At 41.2% G+C, this 27787-nt stretch overlaps 2 protein-coding genes across 3 annotated transcripts; one reads left to right on the top strand and one right to left on the bottom strand.

Annotated features, from left to right (window-relative positions):
* Positions 1-661: 661 nt before the first annotated feature.
* On the bottom strand, positions 662-10304 carry fam221a (family with sequence similarity 221 member A). Its single transcript, XM_061983364.2, has 6 exons — positions 10167-10304; positions 9742-9915; positions 3151-3341; positions 3015-3085; positions 846-978; positions 662-783 (listed from the first exon to the last, which is right to left on the bottom strand). The coding sequence occupies exons 1-6, from the start codon at positions 10214-10216 to the stop codon at positions 710-712; spliced, it is 693 nt and encodes a 230-aa protein (XP_061839348.2). The 5' UTR covers positions 10217-10304; the 3' UTR covers positions 662-709.
* A 1540-nt stretch (positions 10305-11844) lies between these two features.
* Positions 11845-27481, top strand: ccdc126 (coiled-coil domain containing 126). 2 transcript variants are annotated; one of them, XM_061982504.2, is made up of 3 exons: positions 11845-12283; positions 21000-21358; positions 23179-27481. In XM_061982504.2, exons 2-3 carry the CDS (start codon positions 21121-21123, stop codon positions 23409-23411), a joined length of 471 nt encoding a protein of 156 aa, XP_061838488.1. In that variant the 5' UTR covers positions 11845-12283; positions 21000-21120; the 3' UTR covers positions 23412-27481. The 2 variants fall into 2 exon arrangements, with proteins under 2 accessions (XP_061838488.1, XP_061838489.1); XM_061982505.2 differs by lacking the exon at positions 11845-12283 and adding an exon at positions 20519-20836.
* The last annotated feature ends 306 nt before the right edge of the window (positions 27482-27787 follow it).

Below are 27787 nucleotides of genomic sequence, written 5' to 3' on the forward strand. Positions count from 1 at the left end.
AAATTAAATCAAATATGATAAAATAATTTACAATTTCCGAAAACTAAATTAAAAAAGGCGAAACAATTTACAACTTCAGAAAAGTAAATAACAAAAGGCAAAACCATTTTTAATTTCAGAATTTTTTCACAACTTACAATTACATCAACCAAAACAACAAAAGACAAAACAATTTACAATTTCAGAAAAGATTAAAAAAAAGGCGAAATAATTTACCATTTCAGGAAACTAAATTAAATAAGACAAAATAATTTACAATTTACAAAAACTAAATTAAAAAAGGCGAAACAATTTACAATTTCAGGAAACATAATAACAAAAGACAAAACAATTTCAGAAAACTATTAAACTAAATAGGACAAAAGAATTTACAATTTCAAAAAACAAAATGATAATAGATGCTGAAAGGACAGAGAAAATAAGTTTGGTATTTTAGGTCAAAGAAATCAAGTTAATTAGTGACATTTTAGTTAAGTGTCACAATGCAGCATTTTATACTCACTTGAAATGAATGAGTGTGTTTCAGATTTCAAAAAGTATTTATTAGGTTTGTTGTTTCTCTTCAATTAGCTGCCAGACGATACGTGCTACCAATTCCACTGACAACAATAAACACTGATTGGCTCTCCATGATGTGGGAAATAATCACCAAGACAACAAATGAGTGCACATTCTTTATTGTCTCGTTGATGAATAATTGGATCGTTACTTAGTCGCTCTTCTTGGCGCCTGTAGAACTGGAGGCTTGTCTTGACTGCAGGCAGCCGTCGTCTGACTCCAGACCTGAATGTGATACCAAGTATGGCGTTACAGCACTCGGAAAGAATGCACAGGTGTTTGCTCACATGACCCATTCGCCTCCAAAGCAAGGTAACCATCCAACAAGGAGCTGAACCCTGTCAGACCGCCCATCGCAGCATAAGGGACATCCCAGCCCACCGGGCGACCCCGTGCCTCCCTCTCCGACTTTGTCTCAACCTGTAAGGAAAACCATTTACTACAGATGTCACAATAATCGCGTCAATGCACAATAACCATTAGCTAATAGCTACTTAGCTATATGTCTGCTCCTTCAACTTTTGTTTTGGCACTGTCCCTAATCAAATGGGCTTGTTACCAGCACATCGCCTGCCATCTCTGCATTTTGTTGTCAGTAACCAATATACATATATATTCAAAATAAATCATATTTAATGGTGATGAAAGGCACCTAAAAACAGCTCAAATTCACCTCAAAATAAATACAGTAGGGATTTTAGGCTTTTTTCTAACGAATTTCAGCACATTTTGCACCGCCCACTTTAAGCTCCACAATGTGGGCGGGGCCTGCATCAGCCTGCTGACGTCACCTACAGAAGACTGGAGGCAATGTCGTATTGTGTAGTTTGTGTTTTGGTGGCATCTTCCTTGCGAATCATGATGTTTTCATGTGAAGGAATTATCCAAGATGTCTGCCAGATGCATTGTTGCAACACAACTAAAGAAGCCTGCATACATTTCCAAATGATGGTGAGGTGAATTATACCGTGTACCATTTTCTTATATGATCGTGAACTGGCATGTGTTTGTCTTTGGTCACAGAATCCTTTAGAGGATTATTCTACTAAGGAAATATGCCCTTCGATTGCTTCAAAAGTGCACATATCCATCACAAGCTCTCCAGAGAGTGATGGCTCAGGAAATTGGAATCATACAGAAATGCAGGTTTGGATTTTAGGAGGAAGTGTAAAGACATTAGCAACATCTGGTAGGAAGCCCTCACAAATAGGAGTAGAGGATAGGGGTCGGAGGTCACCCGACTCAAACCGATCACAGTAAATAGGTTGACTGACCAGCCCCAAGGCTAGAACAACAAAGAATAACTGTCTTTGTGTAAAAGGTATTTAAGGACAGCTGTCCAAGAAGACAGCAGAGGAGTGATCAGGCCCATACTCTATCTCCTGGAATCTGCAGTTCCAGTCTGAGGCACGCTGAAACAAATAAAGCTTTTTGTTTGACGATTCCTCGTTGGCGTCTTCTTGGCTCATCACTCATCACACGACCAACAAAAATACAACAATGGCAATACCAGGAAAATATGGACCTAGCCACTCAAAATAGGACGGACCAAGCGAGGGAAGTGTCATTTGTGTCCATCATTTTAACGAGTCTGACTTCAAAGAAGGGTTTTGGTCGAGTTTGGACGGAAAGAATGTCAAAGACTCAGGTCAAATGTGATCCTGAAAGTCAGGAGGAGAAAATCTGCAGAAAAGCAGACAAATGTTTTTGCATTCTTTTGTACTGATGCTAAAATGCTGAAATACCATGAGGAAACACAGACTATGGCAGGCCTGGGCAATTATTTTGACTCAGGGGGCCAAATTTTGAGAAAGAAATGTGTCTGGGGGCCGGTATATCTATCTATCTATCTATATGTATATATATATACATCCATTTTCTACCGCTTGTCCCTTTCAGGGTGGCGGGGGGGCGCTGGAGCCTATCTCAGTTGCATTCGGGCGGAAGGCGGGGTATATCCTGGACAAGTCGCCACCTCATCGCAGGGCCAACACAGATAGACAGACAACATTCACACTCACATTCACATATATATATATATATATATATATATATATATATATATATATATATATATATATATATACATTCTTTATTTTCATGTATATTCTGGGTGTCTCATTCAGTAGAACATTTTAAATTCCATTCTGTTTTTAAGGCGGTCTGTCATAATGTTTTTAGCATTCAATCAGACATTTTTGTGAGGTTTTGTATTAGTGTTCCTAAAAATAGATATACCGGTCCCCAGACACATTTTTTTCTCTAAATTTGACCCCTCGAGTCAAAATAATTTCCCAGGCCTAATTTAATCTATAGACCAAAAATGACTCCTATTAATGGTGACTAATCCACAGCTAGTGTGTTTATCAGATGTAAAAATGTGAATAGTTTGCCAGTACTACAATCTACTCGTCATTGAACGTGTCTTAGAACTCTGTGTTGTGTTTGAAGGTTACCAAGGTGTGGTGATTGAAAGTGGGCTGGCCACATCCACAAGTGTACGTGCTCCGGAACCCAGAACAGTCGCCTGAAACAAAAGTACGCATTGGTATTTGTCTCACTGTCGGATGAATGGAAGCTTGAGCGGCTCACACTTTCTGCAGCGATGCCCAGCAGCTGGAGCGTGATCCTCAGGTAGATGTTTGCACCGGCAGCGAAGCGGCACAGTCCCAAGATGGGGGACGTACTCGTAGGCGGGGCAAGCACATCCCCTGGCACGGCACGGAAGTACCAAAGGTTTTTCGGAGGGAATCACCTCAAACTCCGTTTTATGCTCCCTGTACCTGGAAGATATGATATTGCTTTTAAAAGCATCCTTTCGTTCAGGGTATGAAAATAAATGGAGCATTTATACAAGATTAATGCGCTAATGTTTTGGGATTAATCACATCAGTTAACTTTGACAGTCCTTCTATTATTATTCTTTTTCTAATTGCAATGAACCCAATTAGCATAAACAGTGTTTGCAGTTATTTAGTGCCACGACCACTAGGGGGAGCACATGACCAGAAAGGCCATTCAAAGGCCACTGTTTGTATTTTCAGTTACTATTGTTATGGTTCCATTTGATTAGCAACTTATGAAATCAAATAATTGGAATAGTACAGACCTAAACGGGGCCGTCAATTAGATTTAGGAGTGGTGCCTTCAGGGCACGTTTTTGCTCATTGCCATACTTGCCAACCCTCCCGAATTTTCCGGGAGACTCCCGAATTTCAGTGCCTCTCCCGAAAATCTCCCGGGACAACCATTCTCCCGAATTTCCCCCGATTTTCAGCCGGACAACTATATTGGGTGCGTGCCTTTAGCGTCGTCTCTCACCTGAAAAGGAAACTATTATATATGTCTCCGTTATCCATAAGTGTATCTATAACCCATAAAGTAGGCAGGCACGGAGCTATTTCTTAGCGTGTGTTTATACCAGCCGGCACGTTAATACACTGACACACAACATACGGATTCCCATCATGCATTGCTTCAAAACTACGGCAAGTAGTAATGTCCAAAATTTCCAGCCGGACAAACAATATTGGGGGCGTGCCTTAAAGACACTGCCTTTAGCGTCCTCTCAGCTGAAAAGGAGACTATTATATATGTCTCCGTTATCCATAGGTTTATCTATAACCCATAACACGGTGGCCGAATGGATATAGTCACTCATGAACGGTCAGAGAAGCACAAGGCGGCGGCAACGCAGTATTATGGGCCACCTTGCAAGAAACATCCCGTTCTCATTTGCGGATGTTTTCAACAAATCTGTGAAGGATATGTTCCCGGATTCAGAGATCGCTCGCCAGTACTCAAATGGCAGAACAAAGGCTACTCAAATAGTGAAAGGTGTTATTTTTTTTTTTTTTAAGTAAGCAGCAAGTACAGTACAGTTAGTAGAACAACTGTGTTTTCATTACTGTGTACTGTATATATAGACATATATATATACATATATATATATATACTTTGTGTGTATATATATATATATATATATATATATATATATATATACATATGTATATATATATATATATATACATATATGTATATATACTGTGTGTGTATATATATATATATATAAAAAATACTTTAATTTCAGTGAATTCTAGCTATAAATATACTCCTCCCCCCTTAACCCCGCCCCCGGACCCCAGACCCCGCCCGCCCCCCAATCTCCCGAATTCGGAGGTCTCAAGGTTGGCAAGTATGCTCATTGCATACCGAAAGTATTGTTTCTTTTTGAGCCAGGCCTACTGTGTCCATGAAAAATATAAAGAAAACAACAATACAATCTATTTTAATAGCCATTAAGTTGTTTTCAGTTTGTTGGACATCGATACAAATTCTAACTTTTCTGTCATACAAATTCTAACTTTTCTGTCATTTTTTTTTGTCTAACATGCGACAAATTCATTAATCATTTGAATAAATGGTTTTCTATGGTTTTTCCTAGGCAGCACGGTGGAAGAGGGGTTAGTGCATCTGCCGCACAATACGAAGGTCCTGAGTAGTCTTGGGTTCAATCCCGGGCTCGGGATCTTTCTGTATGGAGTTTGCATGTTCTCCCCGTGACTGCGTGGGTTCCCTCCAGGTACTCCTGCTTCCTCCCACTTCCAAAGACATGCACCTGGTGATAGGTTGATTGGGAACACTAAATTGGCCCTAGTGTGTGAATGTGAGTGTGAATGTTGTCTGTCTATCTGTGTTGGCCCTGCGATGAGGGGCTACTTGTCCAGGGTGTACCCCGCCTTCCGCCCGATTGTAGCTGAGATAGGCTCCGCGACCCCAAAGGGAATAAGCGGTAGAAAATGGATGTTTTTTCCTACACCAAAATTCATCTATTTATTACACTTCTTCAACTTCTTCTTCTCCAGTTTTTGGCGCGCTCTACCTTCCACATTTTTCACCCGATTCAAACCGTTCCAACTTCAAACTGTTCAGCCTGTTCGGGAATCGCGGGCTTTCCCTTGACAAATTTCAAAAATTCTCAGAATTCCAGGTTTTCTGGGACATTTTTCCCATTCAAAATGAATTGGCCATTTTTCAAACTTCCACCATTTCCACATTATTCAACCAATTCAAACCATTCCACCTTCAACACATTCCACCATCCTGGAAATTTAAACTACCTTTTTTCTAAGTTCAAAAAAATTCCAGGATTTTCCAGAATTCCTGGTTTTCCAAAGCCCTATTTCCACCCTTTTTTCTACTCCTTCCACATTTTTCAATGCATTTCAATTGTTCCACCGTCAAAACATTCCTCTTAATCAGGACAAAAAACGAAGATGTTTTTTTAACTGGAAAAATTCCCGGTTTGCTACGAATTTCGTAATACCACATACTTGCCAACCTTGAGACTTCCGATTTCGGGAGGTGGGGGGTGGGGTGTGGGGGGTGGTCGGGGGTGGGGCAGGGCGTGGTTGGGGGCGTGGTTAAGAGGGGAGGAATATATTGACAACTAGAATTCACCAAGTCAAGTATTTCATATATATATATATATATATATATATATATATATATATATATATATATATATATATATATATATATATATGTATATATATATCCTGAAAATATGCAAACAAAACTGTGTTTAGATAATTGATACTTCAAACTTGCATAAATAAATATTAAGGAATATAACATAACTTGACTTCTGAGAGCTTCAAAATGTAATGAATAAAATGCTAAAGTTGTTGACAAACAAGCAATTATTTTAATAATTAAATATGGTCATTTTAAATGAATTATTATGATAATTTAAAATTAATTATTTCAAATATGTTTATTTTAATGTATAATTCTATGGCTGGATGTAATAAGGAGTCAGAAAAAATACAAATACAAATACAATTAATTTTGATGTTTTTAGCAAAATATAGTAGAAATTTATTTAGTTTTTTTATTTTTTTATTTATAAATATATTTATTTTTAGGTAAGATAAACATAATAATACAATTTATCTCTAGTCTGGATGATTTAGTTCTTGTCACCCTGTTGTCCTCCCGTCATGAAAAAAGGCTGTCCTCACTCAGGTCCGCATGGAGCTGGAGGGGGTGTGGCCTCCAGCTCCGGCTGAAAATCGGGAGATTTTCGGGAGAATATTTGTCCCGGGAGGTTTTCGGGAGAGGCGCTGAATTTCGGGAGTCTCCCGGAAAATTCGGGAGGGTTCAATCAATCAATCAATCAATGTTTATTTATATAGCCCTAAATCACAAGTGTCTCAAAGGGCTGCACAAGCCACAACAACATCCTCGGTACAGCCCACATAAGGGCAAGGAAAAACTCACCCCAGTGGGACGTCGATGTGAATGACTATGAGAAACCTTGGAGAGGAGGGTTGGCCAGTATGTAATACCATGTTCAACATTTCTCGGCCGATGTGAAAAATTCCAACACTAACCATTTCAACTCATTCAGACCATTCAAGTTTTTTACCATTTTCAAAAAAAAATCCCGCTTTTCCCGAAATGTCCAAATTTTGGGGAAATTCCCATTGAAATCAATGAGACATTTTTCATCTGATTCAAACCGTTCCAACTTCAAAATATTCAGACTGTTTGGGAATTGTGTGCAACTCAACAATTCTAAAAAAAATTCCAGGATTTCAGTTCAAATTCAGCATTGGAGCGTTCACACGCCATTCCTTCAGGAATTGCCTCATTTCGTAATGATTAATTTTCATCTTTACAGCATCTGGGGTTTCAAACTCAAATTACTGGGAGTGACTGCGGGTAGAGTCTGGGTGGCGCTGGGCTGTAGAAGATGTCCCTGAAGTATTCACTTCGAAAACACATTTTCAGGGCCATGGCTAAATTGGGGCCCAAACAGAATTTTATTTCGAGGCCCCCAATTAAAAAAATGCTTCTCAATTTTTTGATTTATATGAAGCTAAGTAGAAGGACACTGAGTTTGAGACCCTGATATACAGAACGTGTGTTTGTTTTGTACAAGGATGTCTAAAATCCTATTACCAATATTTACAGCCGGCGGCACAATCGTTAGCATTCGAATATTAGCATGCTAAATTTTTTGAAGGTATACACCTCAGCGTCAAATATTTTGTTATATGACAAATGATACCTGTTAGCATGCTAAGGATAGTACACTTGGTTATTTAGCTATTTTGTAGGTATACACATTAGTCATATGTTGGTACTTGATGCATGTTAACATTAGCAGGCTAGCGTTTTACACACATTTTTCTGGTACGCACCTCAGAGTAATATATTTTGGTACTTGACACATGTTACAGTGAGCATTTTAGCATAGCATGCTAGATATGTTTAGCTAATTTAACAGGTATACCCTCAGTGTCATATATTTTGGTATTTCACTAATGCTAACTGTTAGCAGGCTTTTTTTTAGCATGTTAGCATGGTACTGTTAGCATGCTAGCTTTTTTAACTCATGTTGCTCATATTTTTTGTTACTTGATGCTATCTGTCCAGCTTGCTAACTGTTAGCATTTCAGTTTGGGCTTTGCTCTTCAGCATTTTTTAGTTCTTTGGAAAAAAATTACAAACCCCAAAACCAGGGAAGTTGGCACAATGTGTAAATCGTAAATAAAATCAAAATACAATGATTTGCAAATCCTTTTCAACCTATATTCAATTGAATACACTGCAAAGACAAAATACTTTATGTTCAAACTGGAAAACTTTATTTTTTGCAAATATTAGCTCATTTGAAATGTGATGCCTGCAACATGTTGACTGAAAAAGTTGAGGAATGCTCATCAAACACTTATTTGGAAAATCCCACAGGTGAACAGGCTAATTTGGAACAGGTGTGTGCCATGATTTGGTATAAAAGCAGCTTCCGTGAAATGCTCAGTCATTCACAACATTTGTGAACAAATGCGTCAACAAATTGTCCAACAGTTTAAGAACAACATTTCTCAACGAGCTATTGCAAGGAATTTAGGGATGTCACCATCTAAGGTCTGTAATATCATCAAAAGGTTCAGAGAGTCTGGAGAAATCACTGCATGTAACATTGACCTTGGGTCCCTCAGGCGGTACTGCATCAAAAAGCGACATCAGTGTGTAAAGGATATCACCACATCTGCTCAGGAACACTTCAGAAAACCACTGTCAGTAATTACAGTTCGCCGCTACATCTGTAAGTGCAAGTTAAAACTCCACTTTGCAAAGTGAAAGCCATTTATCAACAACACCCAGAAACGCCGCTGGTTTCGTTGGGCCCGAGCTCATCTAAGATGGACTGATGCAAAGTGTAAAATTGTTCTGTGGTCTGACGAGTCCACATTTCAAATTGTTTTGGAAACTGTGAACGTTGTGTCCTCCGTAACAAAGAGAAAAAGAACCATCCGCATTGTTCTTGGCGCAAAGTTCAAAGCCAGCATCTGTGATGGTACGTGGGTGTATTAGTGCCCAAGGCATGGGTAACTTACACATCTGTGAAGGCACCATTAAGGCTGAAAGGTACATACAGGTTTTGGAGCAACATATGTTGCCATCCAAGCAATGTTATCATGGACTCCCCTGCTTATTTCAGCAAGACAATGCCAAGCCACGTGTTACAACAGCGTGGCTTCATAGTAAAGGAGTGCAGGTACTAGACTGGCCTGCCAGTAGTCCAGACCTGTCTACCATTGAAAATGTGTGGCGCATTATAAATCGTAAAATATGACAACGGAAACCCCGGACTGTTGAACAACTTAAGCTGTACATCAAGCAAGAATGGGAAATAATTCCATTTGAAAAGCTTCAAAAATTGGTCTCCTCAGTTCCCAAACGTTTACTGAGTGTTGTTAAAAGGAAAGGCCATGTAACACAGTGGTAAAAATGCCCCTGTGCCAACTTTTTTGCAATGTGTTGCTGCCATTAAATTTTAAGTTAATGATTATTTGCAAAAAAAATAAGTTCCTCAGTTCGAACATTAAATATATTTTCTTTGCATTCTATTCATATGAATATAAGTTGAAAAGGATTCGCAAATCATTGTATTCTGCTTGTATTTATGATTTACACAACGTGCCAAATTCACTGGTTTTGGGTTTTGTATATATTGTCCTGGTTTTAAAGGTGAAGACTACCAAAATGGCCCCCACGTTGCTGGATCTGTCAGTCTGTGGCCCTCAGTGGAAAAAGTTGAGTAGCAGCAGTAGTGCCACAAATGAAATATTGTATAATGTTGTGACATGCAGTGCACACACACACACACACCTATGTGCACAGAAGCAGGGCGTCTCCGGGCCGACCAGCTTGCAGTCCATACCTCCTGGTACACCAAAGCTCACATACAGCCGGTTTTGTACTCGCTGCGGGAGGACTTTCCTCTTGTACTCCTCATATTGCTCGGGCGTGAACAGTTTTCCTCCGTCGTCATCACCCACGATCCTAAAAGTGACACGGGTGTGTGCTTTTGTTTCAGTACAAATGCATCATTTCAGTAATGCCTGTGCTGCTAACAGGATTATGTCATAATGCATCAAAATCCTTCCTGTGAACGACCTAATAAGACAAAATCATTGGTTATTTTGAGGTTTTAGAGCTGTTCATTTAGAACAGTGTGTTTTTCAGAATTAGCTCAGCAAAACCAACATTGAATATTAGAACACACATGAAATATCTGACATTATTTGACCAACCGTGTGTACTCCCAGTAGTCGTCCACTGCTTTTAAAGCTGATCGATCCATATATTAATTTGCAAGACGAATAAACGTCAAAATTTGAAGCTGATATATATAATATAAACAATACGTGTTGCTATGGAAATGACGCAGGGTCCCTCTAACGGCCTCATGCGGATGTGCATCCTGTTTACCCACACAAAATTAACCTAGAATACACTATTTCGTAAAAAGTTAACACGATAAAAAAAATATTTTTATGTTTTTGAAACGCAACAAAGTACGTTGTTGTTGTTTAAAAAAGATACAGTCATCACGTTAACTTTTGTAATTTTTTCATATAACTTTATTTATAAAGTAAAACATTTACAAGCATAAACATATGAACAAGGAGAATTAAAACAAGTACTAAAAACAGTGCAATACAGCGCCAGGGGGTTGTTAATTTAATAAAGTAATTATAGTAGAATGTAAAATATATATTTGTATATATATATATATATATATATATATATATATATATATATATATATGTCGTAATGTGGATAGTTTTAGTCTCACACAAGTAGTAAATAGTTTACATTTGGAGCATAGCATTATAGTTTTCAGTCATTACATTAACTTATGAGGGGGAAGTAGGAAGACGTAGCGACTACAACTCCCATGATGCATTGCGATGACACTTACAACGGTCAGCAGCAGCGTTAATTCAATAAAGTAATTATAGTAGAATGTAAAATATATATTTGTATATATGTATATATATGTATATATATATATACTAGTGTGTGGATGTGAGTGTGAATGTTGTCTGTCTATCTGTGTTGGCCCTGCGATGAGGTGGCGACTTGTCCAGGGTGTATCCCGCCTTCCGCCCGATTGTAGCTGAGATAGGCTCCAGCGCCCCCCGCGACCCCAAAAGGGAATAAGCGGTAGAAAATGGATGGGATGGATATATATATATATTTATATATATATATATATATATATATATATATATATGTATATATATGTCGTAATTTGTATAGTTTTAGGCTCACACAAGTAGTAAATAGTTTACATTTGGAGCATAGCATTATAGTTTTCAGTCATTACATTAACTTATGAGGGGAAGTAGGAAGACGTAGCGACTACAACTCCCACGATGCATTGCGATGACACAACGGTCAGCAGCAGCGTTAATTCAATAAAGTAATTATAGTAGAATGTAAAATATATATTTGTAGATGTATGTAAATATAAATATATGTCGTAATGTGTATAGTTGTAGGCTCGCACAAGTAGTAAATAGTTTACATTTGGAGCACAGCATTATAGTTTTCAGTCATTACATTAACTTATGAGGGGGAAGTAGGAAGACATAGCGACTACAACTCCCATGACGCATTGCGATGACACAACGGTCAGCAGCAGCGTTAATTCAATAAAGTAATTATAGTAGAATGTAAAATATATATTTGTAGATATATAAATATATATCATAATGTGTATAGTTGTAGGCTCACACAAGTAGTAAATAGTTTACATTTGGAGCATAGCATTATAGTTTTCAGTCATTACATTAATTTATTATTACATTAACTTATGAGGGAAAGTAGGAAGACGGTGCGACCACAACTCCCATGATGCATTGCGATGACACTCACGACGGTCAGCAGAAGCGTTGCCAGATGTCGAATCATTTTATACGATAATTTCACCCTCTAGTTCCTCTATTCGTGCATATAGTTTATTGAAAGGGAAAACTGCATTAAACGCTACGCTATACACGGTGTGTGATCATATTTTGCTGTAGTAGATTGTCACGAGCTGCGTCATTTTTCCTCCTCCAAAAAAAAAAAAGACCTTCTAACATTTTGGAACGATACGTTGTCATTTGTCGTCTGGCAACGCCGGCTCATGTTTGTAATTTTAGCATCTGAAGCTACATTCGTAACATCTATCGGAGCTCAGCGGAATACGTCCTATAAGTATCGGAATAGGAGATTTATGTATGGAGAGAGGGCGAAAGCTTCGACGGTTGTTGTGTTTTACTGTAACAACAGCCTAACAGTGCGAAGGTTGTATTTTTGACATTTACATTGCGCAACATGGCTTCAAGTTGAAGATCACGTCTGGCTGCAGGAAACTGAGGTAAATGAACTTGTTGTGATGCGACATCTTTGTTAGCGTGTGTCGCTAACATTTGTGGCGTCATATCGGCTTCCTTCTTTCCCTCATTGAACATCATTCATTCAGACATCTTCATTAAGATATTTCATGGGTCATGTGTGCGTGACATTGCGGGGAAAATGTTAGCCCCCATGTTTGACAAGTACCCGCAATTGCTGTGCAGTATTTTTATAATTGTTAAATTGTGCACTAATTAAGTTTGTTGGTGTATACATGTCACAGTCAATGTTTGACTTCAGTATTAGCCCCTGTGTGTCTAATCACCAGCCACCATTGACCTAGCACCTAGTGGTGCGTTCAATGTCTTCTAAATATAGTAGGTTCGTGTCGAAATGAGGAAGCAAGAATTGTATGGATGACAGGACAGGATGCATAGGGTGGTGGTGTTGACACAAACCGAGTCAGTTTGTTTCTTAAAACAGGATTTGAATAGTTGGAGTTGGCGATACTTTAAATCTTGGAAGCGATTTGATAACAAGTAGGATTGTTACCTATACATTTTCACTATTCCTGATACTGAAAACAACTGAACCCATGTTAAACCCAGATTCCGTTCTAACAAAGGTTTTAACTCATTCTCCTTCTATGCCACATCAATATGGAATGCACTCCCAACAGGTGTAAAAAAAAGTGCATCTCTATCCTCCTTCAAAACCACACTAAAACAACACCTCCAGTCAACTTCAACCCTTGACTAACACCCTCCCCCTCCACATCCCACCTCCCTGGATTGTGAATAATCAAATGTAAATAATACTGGAACCGGAGGGTGTGTTCCAACTATCGTGGGATCACACTCCTCAGCCTTCCCGGTAAGGTCTATTCGGGTGTACTGGAGAGGAGGCTACGCCGGATAGTCGAACCTCGGTTTCAGGAGGAACAGTGTGGTTTTCGTCCTGGTCGTGGAACTGTGGACCAGCTCTATACTCTCGGCAGGGTCCTTGAGGGTGCATTGGAGTTTGCCCAACCAGTCTACATGTGCTTTGTGGACTTGGAGAAGGCATTTGACTTTGTCCCTCGGGAGGTCCTGTGGGAAGTGCTCAGAGAGTATGGGGTATCGGACTGTCTGGTTGTGGCAGTCCGCTCCCTGTACGATCAGTGTCAGAGCTTGGTCCGCATTGCCGGCAGTAAGTCGGACACGTTTCCAGTGAGGGTTGGACTCCGCCAAGGCTGCCTTTTGTCACTGATTCTGTTCATAACTTTTATGGACAGAATTTCTAGGCGCAGTCAAGGCGTTGAGGGGATCCGGTTTGGTGGCTGCAGGATTAGGTCTCTGCTTTTTGCAGATGATGTGGTCCTGATGGCTTCATCTGGCCAGGATCTTCAGCTCTCACTGGATCGGTTCGCAGCCGAGTGTGAAGCGACTGGGATGAGAATCAGCACCTCCAAGTCCGAGTCCATGCTTCTCGCCCGGAAAAGGGTGGAGTGCCATCTCTGGGGGAGGAGACCCTGCCCCAAGTGGAGGAGTTCAAGTACCTAGGAGTCTTGTTCACGAGTGAGGGAAAAGTGGATTGTGAGATCGACAGGCGGATCGGTGCGGCGTCTTCAGTAATGCGGACGCTGTATCAATCCGTTGTGGTGAAGAAGGAGCTGAGCCGGAAGGCAAAGCTCTCAATTTACCGGTCGATCTATGTTCCCATCCTCACCTAAGGTCATGAGCTTTGGGTTATGACCGAAAGGACAAGATCACGGTTACAGGCGGCCGAAATGAGTTTCCTCCGCCGGGTGGCGGGGCTCTCCCTTAGAGATAGGGTGAGAAGCTCTGCCATCCGGGAGGAGCTCAAAGTAAAGCCACTGCTCCTCCACATCGAGAGGAGCAAGATGAGGTGGTTTGGGCATCTGGTCAGGATGCCACCCGAACGCCTCCCTCGGGAGGTGTTTAGGGCACGTCCAACCGGTAGGAGGCCACGGGGGAGACCCAGGACACGTTGGGAAGACTATGTCTACCGGCTGGCCTGGGAACGCCTCGAGATCCCCCGGGAAGAGCTGGACGAAGTGGCTGGGGAGAGGAAAGTCTGGGCTTCCCTGCTTAGGCTGCTGCCCCTGCGACCCGACCTCGGATAAGCGGAAGATGGATGGATGGATGGTAAATAATCAAATGTATATACTTGTTCTTATGCTTTCTGAACTCACTATGTTCACAGCTCGCTGTACATATCATACGAAGTCAGACCTACACTGTTACAATGTCCATTTCTCAGATGATGCAATTGTTGATGACTGAAGTGCTGATATCAACCAAACCAACCCCCCCCCCCCCCCCCCCCCGCCCCAACCTTTCCCCCCTCACCCCCCTCCACATGCCACCCCCCGGATTGTAAATAATGTAAATAATTCAATGTATATACTCTGATGATTAACTTGTGTGATGACTGTATTATGCTGATAGTATATATTTGTACCATGAATTGATTAACGTGAACCTCGACTTAAACAAGTTGAACAACTTATATATGTACTGTACTGTGCAGTCTACTAATACAAGTTTCAATCAATCAATCAAAAGCACCTAGTGGTGCGTTCAATGTCTTCTAAATACAGTAGATTCGTGTCGAAATGAGGAAGCAAGAATTGTATGGATGACAGGACAGGATGCATAGGGTGGTGGTGTTGACACAAACCGAGTCAGTTTGTTTCTTAAAACAGGGTTTGAATAGTTGGAGTTGGCGATACTTTAAATCTTGGGAAGCGATTTGATAACAAGTTTGATTGATTGAGACTTTTATTAGTAGATTGCACAGTACAGTACACATTCCGTACAATTGACCACTAAATGGTAACAACCGAATACGTTTTTTAACTTGTTTAAGTCACGAAGCCACCTTAATCAATTCATGGTACAAATATATACTATCAGCATAATACAGTCATCACACAAGTTAATCATCAGAGTATATACATTGAATTATTTACATTATTTACAATCCGGGGGGTGGAATGGGGAGGGGGTTGGGTCGGGGTTGGGGGGGAGTGGGGGGGGGGTAGGTTTGGTTGATATCAGCACTTCAGTCATCAACAATTATATCATCTGAGAAATGGACATTGAAACAGTGTAGGTCTGACTTCGTAGGATATGTACAGCGAGCAGTGAACATAATGAGAGCTCAGAAAGCATAAGAACAAGTACATACATTTGATTGCTTAATTCCTCTTCGGGGTTGTGGACGGCTGAGTAGCGCTTTATAGCGGCAGCCGGCCTCCAAGGCCCCAAATCTCCCCCCCCCCCTCTCTGTTGCGAGTTGTTGTGATTACATGTATCATGTTTATGTGTGCTATGCTATGTGAGGTTTTTTCCTTGAACTTAGTCTGGACCCCTCCCGAGGGTCCAGCCTTAGACTGATACTTTTTTTACTCTTCCCCCTTTCCCAATGTCACCTTTTTCACACCTTTTTTAAGGAGCGCTGTAAGTGGCTGATCTGTTGGCGGTCCCGTCTTGTCTACCTGTAACGTATGTCTGCTCTTAGTGGGACTGTGCCGAAAATGAAATTTCAGTTCTTATGTGTCTTGTACATGTTAAAGAATGGACAATTATAAAGCATCTTGAATCTTGAATCATCTTGAATCTTGATTATTTACATTTGATTATTTACAATCCGGGAAGGTGGGATGTGATGGGGGGAGGGTGTTAGTCAAGGGTTGTAGTTGCCTGGAGGTGTTCTTTTAGTGCGGTTTTGAAAGAGGGTAGAGATGCACTTTCTTTTACACCTGTTGAGAGTGCATTCCAAATTGATGTGGCATAGAAGGAGAATGAGTTAAGACCTTTGTTAAATCGGGATCTGGGTTTAACGTGGTTTGTGGAGCTCCCCCTGGTGTTGTGGGTATGGCGGTCATTTACGTTATGGAAGTAGTTTGACATGTACTTCGGTATCAGGGAGGTGTAGCGAATTTTATAGACTAGGCTCAGTGCAAGTTGTTTCACTCTGTCCTCCACCCTGAGCCAGCCCACTTTGGAGAAGTGGGTAGGAGTGAGGTGTGATCTGTGGTGGAGGTCTAGAAGTAACCTGACTAGCTTGTTCTGGGATGTTTGGAGTCTAGATTTGAGGGTTTTGGAGGTGCTGGGGTACCAGGAGGTGCATGCGTAATCGAAAAAGGGTTGAATGAGAGTTCCCGCTAGAATCTTCATGGTGATTTTGTTGACCAGAAATGAGATTCTGTAGAGAAATCTTGTTCGTTGGTTGACCTTTTTGATTATCTTGGTTGCCATTTTATCACAGAAAAGATTAGTCTCTAGAATGGAACCAAGGTAGGTGACTTCATTTTTCCTGGTGATAACAATGTCGACACAAACTGAGTCAGTTTGTTTCTTAAAACAGGGTTTGAATAGTTGGAGTTGGCGATACTTTAAATCTTGGAAGCGATTTGATAACAAGTAGGATTGTTACCTATACATTTTCACTATTCCTGATACTGAAAACAACTGAACCCATGTTCCCTTAAATTCACAGTTTTTTTGCAAACTGTCAAGTATTGAAGCTCTCTTGTGTTTCAACATCTGTTTGCAAATATTCCGGTTGTCGCAGCTGCCGAGAGGTTGCTATACGTTAAAAAATAGAACAGGCGTGGCCAATGAAGTGATCCTCAAACTTTTTTCCACCAAGGAGCGCCTCAGAAAACGTGTGGCTCTCCAAGTACCGCCACAATGACCAACATTAAAATGCAGTAGTGTAGTAAATCAAATCAAATCAAATCAACTTTATTTATAAAGCACATTTAAAATTTACCACATGGGTAGCCAAAGTGCTGTACAATGGGCAGGTTAAAAGATAAAACGAGTACCGAGCAAACACAACACAACACAAACAGAACACGATAAAAAATAAATAAATAAAATAGAATAAATAAAAACATAAAAACAGGTTCAGAGCAGGTGTATTATGGGGCGCCATTGCAGGATGGATATCACTCAGTGGTAAAAGCCATGGAATAAAAGTATGTTTTTAAGAGAGATTTAAAAACAGGAAGAGAGGAGGCTTGTCTAACAATCAGAGGTAGGTCGTTCCAGAGCTTGGGAGCAGCAACGGCGAAAGCTCTGTCACCTCTAAGCTTCAGCCTTGTGTCAGGGACCGTCAACAGCAGCTGATCGGCTGATCTTAAGGATCGGGTGGGGCAGTAATGCTGAAGGAGGTCAGAGAGATAGGTTGGCGTGGGGTTGTTTAGACATTTAAAAACAAATAAAAGGAGTTTAAAATTGATTCGATAACGCACAGGGAGCCAGTGAAGGGACGCTAAAATAGGGGTGATGTGCTCACGTCTGTGGGTCTGTGTTAGCAGACGAGCAGCAGAGTTCTGCACGAGCTGCAGGCGGGCGAGGGAGGCCTGGCTAATGCCAACTTACAGGGCATTACAGTAGTCAAGACGAGTCGAGATAAAGGCGTGGATTAATTTCTCAAGATCATGTCCTGATAGAAGCGGTTTTACTTTCGCTATTTGGCGTAATTGATAAAAGCTTTTTTGAACGACGCTGCTGATTTGTTTTTCGAATTTAAAATCTGAGTCGAACTTTACCCCCAGGTTTGTGACACAGTCGCTGAGATACGGGGTCAGAGTGCCGAGGTCAACGTTGGGGGAGGGAGAGCGACTTGGACCGAACAACATAACTTCTGTTTTGTCTTCATTTAGGCTCAGGAAGTTAGCTGAAAGCCAGACTTTGATGTCGTACAGGCAGTCAATAAGAACCGTGTTATTTTGTGCCATGGGAAAATAAATCTGGCAATCATCGGCATAAAAATGAAATGCAATACTGTACTTCCTAAAAATAGAACCAAGGGGGAGAAGGTAAAGCGCAAATAAAATTGGGGCAAGGATTGAGCCCTGGGGGACCCCATGTGGTAAAGGAGCTGTGGAAGACATAAAACTGTCTACTTTTACACAAAAACTCCTGTCGGTTAGGTACGACTGGAACCAGTTGAGGGCGGCGCCCTTAATGCCCACACAGTTCTCAAGACGAGTGATTAAGGTGGCGTGGTCGATGGTGTCGAACGCAGCAGACAGATCTAAAAGCACCAGGACAACATATTTACCAGAATCAGTTGACAGGAGGATATCGTTAAAAACTTTTAGAAGCGTTGACTCTGTGCTGTGGAGGGCTTTAAAACCGGACTGGAACAGCTCAGTGATACCATTATCCTCTAAGAAGGGCAACAACTGACTGTAGACAACCCTCTCTAATATTTTGGAAATGTATGGAAGATTAGAGATAGGTCTGAGGTTAGAGAGGAGAGAGGGGTCGAGTAGGCCTAAATAGTAATTATAAACATTGCAGAGGTATATTTAAAAGTTTGTAGAGTAACACTGTGTTAGAATATAGGACAATAAACACTGTACTTCAATGATGAATTAAACAAAATTTAAGTGATTCTTTGGCGTACCACTAGATGAAGCCTACACCGCAGTTTGAGAATCAAATCAGCAAACAAATCAGAAGTAACAATAATAAACTATTTTACATCCTAAAAAGAAAAGCAGTGCTGTGGGGCCTTCAAATATAAAAAACAAACTGTTACTTAAAGGGGTCATATTAATATAATTTTCTACATGTAAACCCTTCCTTGTGGTCTACATGATATGTCAAGGTTGTCAAAATGTTGCATAGATGATGTTTTACAGACCATCTTCAAGTCACTTTCTGACCGTCTCTTCAGGATGCGCCGTTTTGTGGACGCTCTTATTTACGTGCTTCCACTTCGACAGCGTATTCTCCCAGTCATCCATGTTGTAGTTTTTATTTTCCATATGGAGTCTACTGACAGATATAAGTTAGAAGTGTACACTTCTTTGTGTTAGAAATGACAACAGCGAAGGATGCATGTGCATGTACGAGCCAGTCTGCCGCACAACAAGAGGATAGAGACAAAGAAGGACTACAATGGCGGACTCCCGCAAAGCTCTTGGGGTAAATGAAATGAAATGTAATTATCATAAATATCAGCAATAGTCAACTATTTCGCTTTCTGTAAAAAACAGCAGTGGAGTGGATCATTGAGGTATAAAAAACAATATTTAATATTCCTTGGGGCGGTATAGCTCGGTTGGTAGAGCGGCCGTGCCAGCAACTTGAGGGTTGAAGGTTCGATCCCCGCTTCCGCCATCCTAGTCACTGCTGTTGTGTCCTTGGGCAAGACACTTTACCCACCTGCTCCCAGTGCCACCCACACTGGTTTAAATGTAACTTAGATATTGGGTTTCACTATGTAAAGCGCTTTGAGTCACTAGAGAAAAGCGCTATATAAATATAATTCACTTCACTTCAACATGGTGCTAGAATGACATAATTTGTAATGAAATGGGCTCAAGAAAAGGCTAAAACACATACTTAAAGACACATCTTTGTGTTTTTACTTATCAGTGTCAACATTTCAGCCTTTTCTTAAACCTTTATGCTGTATTTTTACATTTTCCTGGCCTGTGACAAAGAGATGTGTCACAGGCCACACTTTGCCTTCCTGGTGAAATAAGTCAAGCAGCGGTTGTTAGAATGTTACCACACCAGAGAAGACTGTCTCTTTCTTAGCACTTAGGAAAGTGATCAAGTTTAGTTTACAGGCTTCTGAAGGTTGTCCGCACGCTGTGGTGTAACGCACACTCACTGGGCTTGTGGTGGCAGCTCTCCGCCCTCACCGACGCAACATACACCTCTCTTTCACTTTTAACATGTACCTGTGCTCGCTAAATAGTGGTGGAAATGTACAGAATTGGGATCAGAGCTCACCTACGTAGTCTTCTGTGAGTTAGACGGCTGAACTTGAATCAATCAATCAATGTTTATTTATATAGCCCTAAATCACAAGTGTCTCAAAGGGCTGCACTAGCCACAACGACATCCTCGGTACAGAGCCCACATAAGGGCAAGGAAAAACTCACCCCAGTGGGACGTCGATGTGAATGACTATGAGAAACCTTGGAGAGGACCGCATATGTGGGTAACCTCCCCCCCTCCCTCTAAGTGAGGAGACGAGACAGCAGTGAGTGACGCCAGACTCAATGTCCAGGCTGACAAGCAATTGTTATTTTACATAATTAGTAACTGTGACGAACATCGGCGTTGAAACACAGATATGCTCTGTTCAACACGAATGCTACGCTAAGATAGCTGGTGCTTTGACCTTTTTTCCAGTGAACGTTGACCATGCCTGCTCACTGGACATTTGCAGATCACCCTTCTAATAGCATGCAATGGATTCTAAATGTCTAATGTGGGTGTAAGACTGTAGGAGAGGCATGGGCACCCTTCCCAATGTTGTGTATTCTGTTTTGGCAACCAACTCTGGAGCATGGGGGACACTGTTTTGGCAACCAACTCTGGAGCATGGGGGACACTGTTGGTTGTCCAACCTGATGGATGTGCCTTCACATTTGGGTCCCTTGTCATGATGAGATACATCCATCCATCCATTTTCTGCATTGGGGACGTGGTCGGGTTGCGTTGCTGTCACACCCTCTTGCCAGGCGAATCCCGCTGGGAATTGGAAACTGCGCACCACCTCGTCCTGGAGGTGTAGCGCTCCTTTTGCAAAGGTAACGATCATTCCGCTGGTTGACCAAGGGACTTACTCTATTTAGTCAAGTTTGATGTCTTTCTGGGGCAGCAGCCAGTGGATACATTGTGGTTGTCTACTGCACAGTCATGCTGAAGCTGGGATGAATCCGTTCATTCGTTTTCTTCCTTTTGTTTCTGCAGGCAGCATGAAAATGTCCACGTCTGAGCTCCCTGGTGGACCATAGATCTGCAGCGTCTGAGAACTGTCTTGTCCCTTTTGAAGGAGACAGGAATGTCGTAGCAGCACGTTTTCCCCAAGACCATGCTGGGCGCATTCCTCAGACGCAATATGTCCCACAAGCTCAGCGTGCTGCTGCTGCTCTTCGGCCTGGCCTGGGGACTCCTCTTGCTGCGCTACACCCTGCAGCAGCCCCGCCACCAGACCAGTGCTCAGCTCCGCCAGCAGATCCTAGAGCTCAGCCGGCGCTACGTCAAGGTCCTGACCGAGGAGAACCAGAGAGCGCCCGGCGGACCGCAAGGAACCGCCATGGCGGGTTACGGTAACTGTCGCCACTCGATGAATGATGTACTTGTATACATATGTGGTAGATGAATGATGTACTTGTATACACCTGTGGTAGATGAATGATGTACTTGTATACACATGTGGGAGATGAATGATGTACTTGTATACACATGTGGGAGATAAATGATGTACTTGTATACACATGTGGGGGATGAATGATGTACTTGTATGCACGTATGGGAGATGAATGATTGTATACACGTGTGGGAGATTAATGATGTACTTGTATACATGTATGGGAGATGAATGATGTACTTGTATACACATGTGGGAGATGAATGATGTGCTTGTATGCACGTATGGGAGATGAATGATTGTATACACGTGTGGGAGATGAATGATGTACTTGTATACATGTATGGGAGATGAATGATGTACTTGTATACGCATGTGGGAGAGGATGTACTTGTATGCGCATGTGGGAGATGAATGATGTACTTGTATATGCATGTGGGAGATGGATGATGTACTTGTATATGCATGTGGGAGATGAATGATGTACTTGTATACACATGTGGGAGATGAATGATGTACTTGTATGCACATGTAGGAGATGAATGATGTACTTGTGTACGCATGTGGAAGATGAATGATGTACTTGTATACGCATGTGGGAGATGAATGATGTACTTGTATACGCATGTGGGAGATGAATGATGTACTTGTATACGCATGTGGGAGATGAATGATGTACTTGTATACGCATGTGGGAGATGAATGATGTACTTGTATACGCAAGTGGGAGATGAATGATGTACTTGTATACACATGTGGGAGATGAATGATGTACTTGTATACACATGTGGGAGATGAATGATGTACTTGTATACGCATGTGGGAGATGAATGATGTACTTGTATACGCATGTGGGAGATGAATTATGTACTTGTATACGCAGGTGGGAGATGAATGATGTACTTGTGTACCCATGTGGGAGATGAATGATGTACTTGTGTACGCATGTGGGAGATGAATGATGTACTTGTATACGCATGTGGGAGATGAATGATGTACTTGTATACGCATGTGGGAGATGAATGATGTACCTGTATACGCATGTGGGAGATGAATGATGTACTTGTATACGCATGTGGGAGATTATGTACTTGTATACGCATGTGGGAGATGAATGATGTACCTGTATACGCATGTGGGGGATGAATGATGTACTTGTATACGCATGTGGGGGATGAATGATGTACTTGTATACGCATGTGGGAGATGAATGATGTACTTGTATACGCATGTTGGAGATGAATGATGTACGTGTATACGCATGTGGGAGATGAATGATGTACTTGTATACACATGTGGGAGATAAATGATGTACTTGTATACACATGTGGGGGATGAATGATGTACTTGTATACACGTGTGGGAGATGAATGATGTACTTGTATACGCATGTGGGAGTTGAATGATGTACTTGCATACACGTGTGGGAGATGAATGATGTACTTGTATACGCATGTGGGAGATGAATGATGTACTTGTATACGCATGTGGGGGATGAATGATGTACTTGTATGCACATGTGGGAGATGAATGATGTACTTGTATACGCATGTGGGAGATGAATGATGTACTTGTATACGCATGTGGGAGATGAATGATGTACTTGAATGCACATGTGGGAGATGAATGATGTACTTGAATGCACATGTGGGAGATGAATGATGTACTTGTATACTCATGTGGGAGATGAATGATGTACTTGTATACACGTGTGAGAGATGAATGATGTACTTATATACACATGTGGGAGATGAATTATGTACTTTTGCACTCACGCAGCTGACCTGAAGAGGACGATAGCGGTGTTGTTGGACGACATTCTGGAGCGGCTGGTCAAGCTGGAGGGGAAACTTGATTTGGCGGCCAACGCCTCGGTCACAAATACCTCCCATGGGGGCGTCCTGTCTTCCGCTTCCAGCGCCCCGCACAGACCCTCTAAGCAGGAGCGTGCAGGAATCCATCCAGGAATATCACGCTTTAAACCTCCCCGTTCGCCCAGCAGCCATCTATGAGCTTTGTTTTGATGCATATTGGCTCTTAGCTCCGCCCACTTTTGCTGAATCATCCCAGGACTTCCTGACCGTGGAAGGAAGGGAAGCTTCTGAAAAGAAACCTCTTTTTATTTCAAGCACTTGGTTTGCCATTGTTCTATCATGGAGCATTACTGGATGGATCTTTCTGGCCGAAACTCAAACACACTCTGGTCTGGGACGCCCCGTTCTTCACTTATTCACGAGTTCCTGCTTGAGTCGACATTCATTGCAACCTCCATTTACAAACTGAATTGGTTCTGAACAGGGATCTTAAAGGGGAACTACGCTTTTTTTCCTCATGTGCCTATCATTTACAATCCTTATGTAAGACAAGAACACATGTTTTTCTTTTTTACGCATTCTAACTTGTAAATAATTGGAGCCTATAGGAGTCGCTCTATTCCGCATATAAAGTGCTTAAAAAAACCCTCCATCAAGGTTTATGATATACAGTCATGGCCAAAAATATTGGCACCCCTGCATTTCTTCAGATAATGCACCACTTCTCCCAGAAAATTGTTGAAATTACAAATGCTTTGGTATTCACATGTTTATTTATTTTGTTGGCATTGGAACAACAACAACACCAAAAAAAGACAAATCTGATATTATTTTACACAGAACTCCAAAAATGGACTGGACAAAATGATTGGCATCACACTTGCAGCCAGTTAAAATTGAGAAAAGTTGACTCAACCTTTGTGTTGTGTGTACCACACTGAGCATGGAGAAAATAAAGAAGAGCAAAGAACTCTCAGAAGATTTGAGAACCAAGATTGTGGAAAAGCATGGGCAATCTCAGGGCTACAAGTCCATCTCCAGAGATCTAAATGTTCCTGTGTCTACTGTGCGCAATGTCATCAAGAAGTTTAAAGCCCATGGTACTGTAGCTAACCTCCCTGGACGTGGACGGAAGAGAAAAATTGATGAAAGTCTGCAACGAAGGATTGTTAGAATTGTGGATAAAGAACCTCGATCCACTTCCAAACAAATTCAAGCTGACCTGCAGACACAGGGTAGTCTTTCCTCCAGAAAATGTGTTAGTTAAGGTGGTGTCTCTCTGGCGGACAGACCGGGGAAGGGGGTGGGTGGGTGTAAGGATTGGTGTAACTCGGCCTGTCGCCATCACGTCTCCACCTCGTCGCTGCCACCATAGCCTGGGGGGGCAGCAGACTACAGACTGTGGTGAAGTAGGCCGGCTTCGTCGCGTGAAGAAGCCTAAAAATGTTGGTTGTGTTTTCTGCTCCATTTGCTGAATGGCGATATACGATATATATCTCGATATTTTTTCCGTAAAGTAAAAACAAAACGGTCCTAGTTACCTGAGATACTAAGTATGTCATTATTATGACTTACTAAGTCAAAATAATGACTTACAAAGTCAAATTAATGACTTACTGTAAGTAAGCGTTTGCAATAAGCGTTTGAAAAAAGAATTAAAAGTGGGGCCACATGCTGACATATGCTCAACTCATCATGCTTAATTTATTACAGCATTTGGGAAGTCTGTAGTTGATTTTTGTTATGTAAATGTTATATTTTTATCAACATGTGATAGCAGGGACCCTGCCATTCAAAACTAGGCTGCTACATTACTAATGATTAATGTAACTATAACTGGAAAAATAGTAGAATATAAATAGGAGAGACTATTCATCCCTGAACACCATGGTGTTCATGTAGGCTTTATGATGCAGTTACATTATTTATTTCAACTATCAGAGACAGCTTCAGGAAACTCTTCATTTAACATAATGTCATGTTTTGCTGCTTCAACACAGCTCAATCAACACAGAAAAAGGTCAAGTGAAATAACTTAGTTGTTAACTGTAGGCCAATAATGCTTGCTACCAAAGAATTTTGGGGCATAATGTAGGGCCCAGTGTCAGAAAGCTGGGTCTCCGTCAGAGGTCATGGGTCTTCTAGCAGGACAACAACCCAAAGCACACAAAAATGGCTTAAGACAAAACGCTGGAGAGTTCTGAAGTTGCCATCAATGAGTCCAGATCTAAATCCTATAGAACAGCTGTGGACAGATCTAAAAACAGCAGTTAGGAGAAGGCACACTTCAAATCTGAGAGACCTGAAGCAGTTTGCAAAAGAAGAGTGGTCCAAAATTCCAGTAGCAAGGCGTAAGAAACTAATTGATGGTTACAGGAAGCGCTTGATTTCAGTTATTTTTTCCAAAGGGTGTGCTACCAAATATCAAGTTGAGGGTGCCAATAATTTTGTCCAGTCCATTTTTGGAGTTCTATGTAAAATAATATCAGATTTGGCTTTTGGGGGGCTTTTTTGTTGTTGTTCCAATGCAAACAAAATAATTAAACATGTGAATACCAAAGCATTTGTAATTTCAACAATTGTCTGGGAGAAGTGGTGCATTATCTGACAGAAATGCAGGGGTGCCAATATTTTGGCCATGACTGTAATAAGTGTATAATCATAATAACTTGTAATACTGACCAATTTTGATCATTTCACAAACGCACCACAACGTTCACTTTTTCCTTTGACAACATCAGTGATTATTACTCACCGCAGACTTGAAGAGAACCAACAAACATAATAAAACATCACTTACTGTACATGGTCTGTTCTCACTGGGATGTTGATATATTCCTTTTTACTTTGAGTACCTTGAAGGTAGAAAAGCGCTATACAAGTACAACCCATTTATCATTTATTTATTACATGAAGAATGACTCCTAATCCTCCAAAAGCAAAAAGGGGGGTGGAACTAAGTGTCTTCCCGGGTCTAAATTGGATGCCACAGTTAACCAACTTGTCGGATTATGTCCTCATCTTTCTACTATCCAGGTGAGAGGCATGATTTATGATCTACAAACAACTTTCACGAGCACCAAGGCAAAAAAAAGCCGCTCAGAGCCGATTATGTCAACATAGCCACCCAAGCTAGTTAGCTCTCTGGGTTTAACAGCGCTTCTAAAAGTAGTTCCTCTGTGTTAGCGCTTATAATAACAATATCGCTAAATGTAAATAGAGTATTGTTGGCGGAATTGATGGTGGATTGTTGACTCCACTGTAAGCAGACTTGTATTTACTAGTTAGAATGCAATAAAATAAAAAAAAATACATGTCTTCTCATTTTAAGGATTGTGATTTCAAAAAAAGTGCAGCTCCCTTTTCAATCTAAAAGTTTGTATAGCATTTCTCAATAAACGATGAAAATATGAGTGATGGGTTCCACCTTCGACAACATTTTAGGGAAGGTTTGTGCACTTTGAACATAATATAAAGTGCTGTACACTTCTGTATATCAAACATAACAAGGAAGTGGTGGATCAGCTGTCAACAACAACGACAAGCTAAACTGTGCTGTATGCGCTGCTCTGTGCACACACAGAAGTCCCTTTGGTGCCCTGAGCAACAATCCTTAACTTTAACCATGTTGCTCCAAAACTAAACATTTTAAAAGGTTAAAGTCGCAAGCAAAGAGCTCAGTTTCATTTTGCTCGCGTTTACAACTGCTTATGTCGACGGGCTCCGCTGAACAACGACGTTGCGTCAACCTGCTGAGCTTTCTCCTAGCTGTGTTTGAGGCGTCACTCGGAATAACATCAAGAGCCGTCTTCGCTCATACTCTGTGATTCCAGGGACCGCTATATGTTTGCGCCCCATGAAGTAAAAAGTGTCCACAGTGATACATTTCAAAAGATGAAGCCTGTTTGACACTGAAATCATGTTCCTGGAAATAAAGCAATGGTTTGACGTTTCCTCCTCTTCACTCCATGGTACAAATGTAGTGCATAGTCAGCAATTAGCACCGACCATCTGCTTGCAGGACACGTTCAGGGTTCATGCTGCACTGGGACTTCTGCAGACCTTTTCTAAAAATACCAGGCTGGTCCACTTTTGGTGACAATTGTACGTGGGAGGTGATTGTCACACGCTGGAATAGTCTTTCTTTCAGTCATTCTACCAACAAACATGGCCAATAGTTGTCCAAGTCTCATTTATTCTGCTTATAAACAGACGTCACACGCTGTAACAATCTTAGACCGCCAGACTCAATAAACGTTGGAGTTCCATTGTCTTTGATTTTTAGCAGTGCATTGAATGTATTGGAGTAGAAAAGAATGAGGAGTTGAATGCGTGACAAAGTAAATACATCATTTCCATGATGCATTTACTTGTTCCGCTGCCAAACATTAAAATCAAAGGTCACTTTGATATATAGTTTTTATATTAATATAAACGTCTGGCTTTTATTAATTGCATTGTGCCTCATATTTATAATTTTTGCAGGTTTTTTGTCACATTTTCAACGATGCACTTGCTTTTTCCACTTCCATCCATCCATTTCCTACCGCTTGTCCCTTTTGGGGTCGCGGGGG

Source organism: Nerophis lumbriciformis, linkage group LG21 (assembly GCF_033978685.3).
Source record: "Nerophis lumbriciformis linkage group LG21, RoL_Nlum_v2.1, whole genome shotgun sequence".
Lineage (NCBI taxonomy): Eukaryota > Metazoa > Chordata > Actinopteri > Syngnathiformes > Syngnathidae > Nerophis > Nerophis lumbriciformis.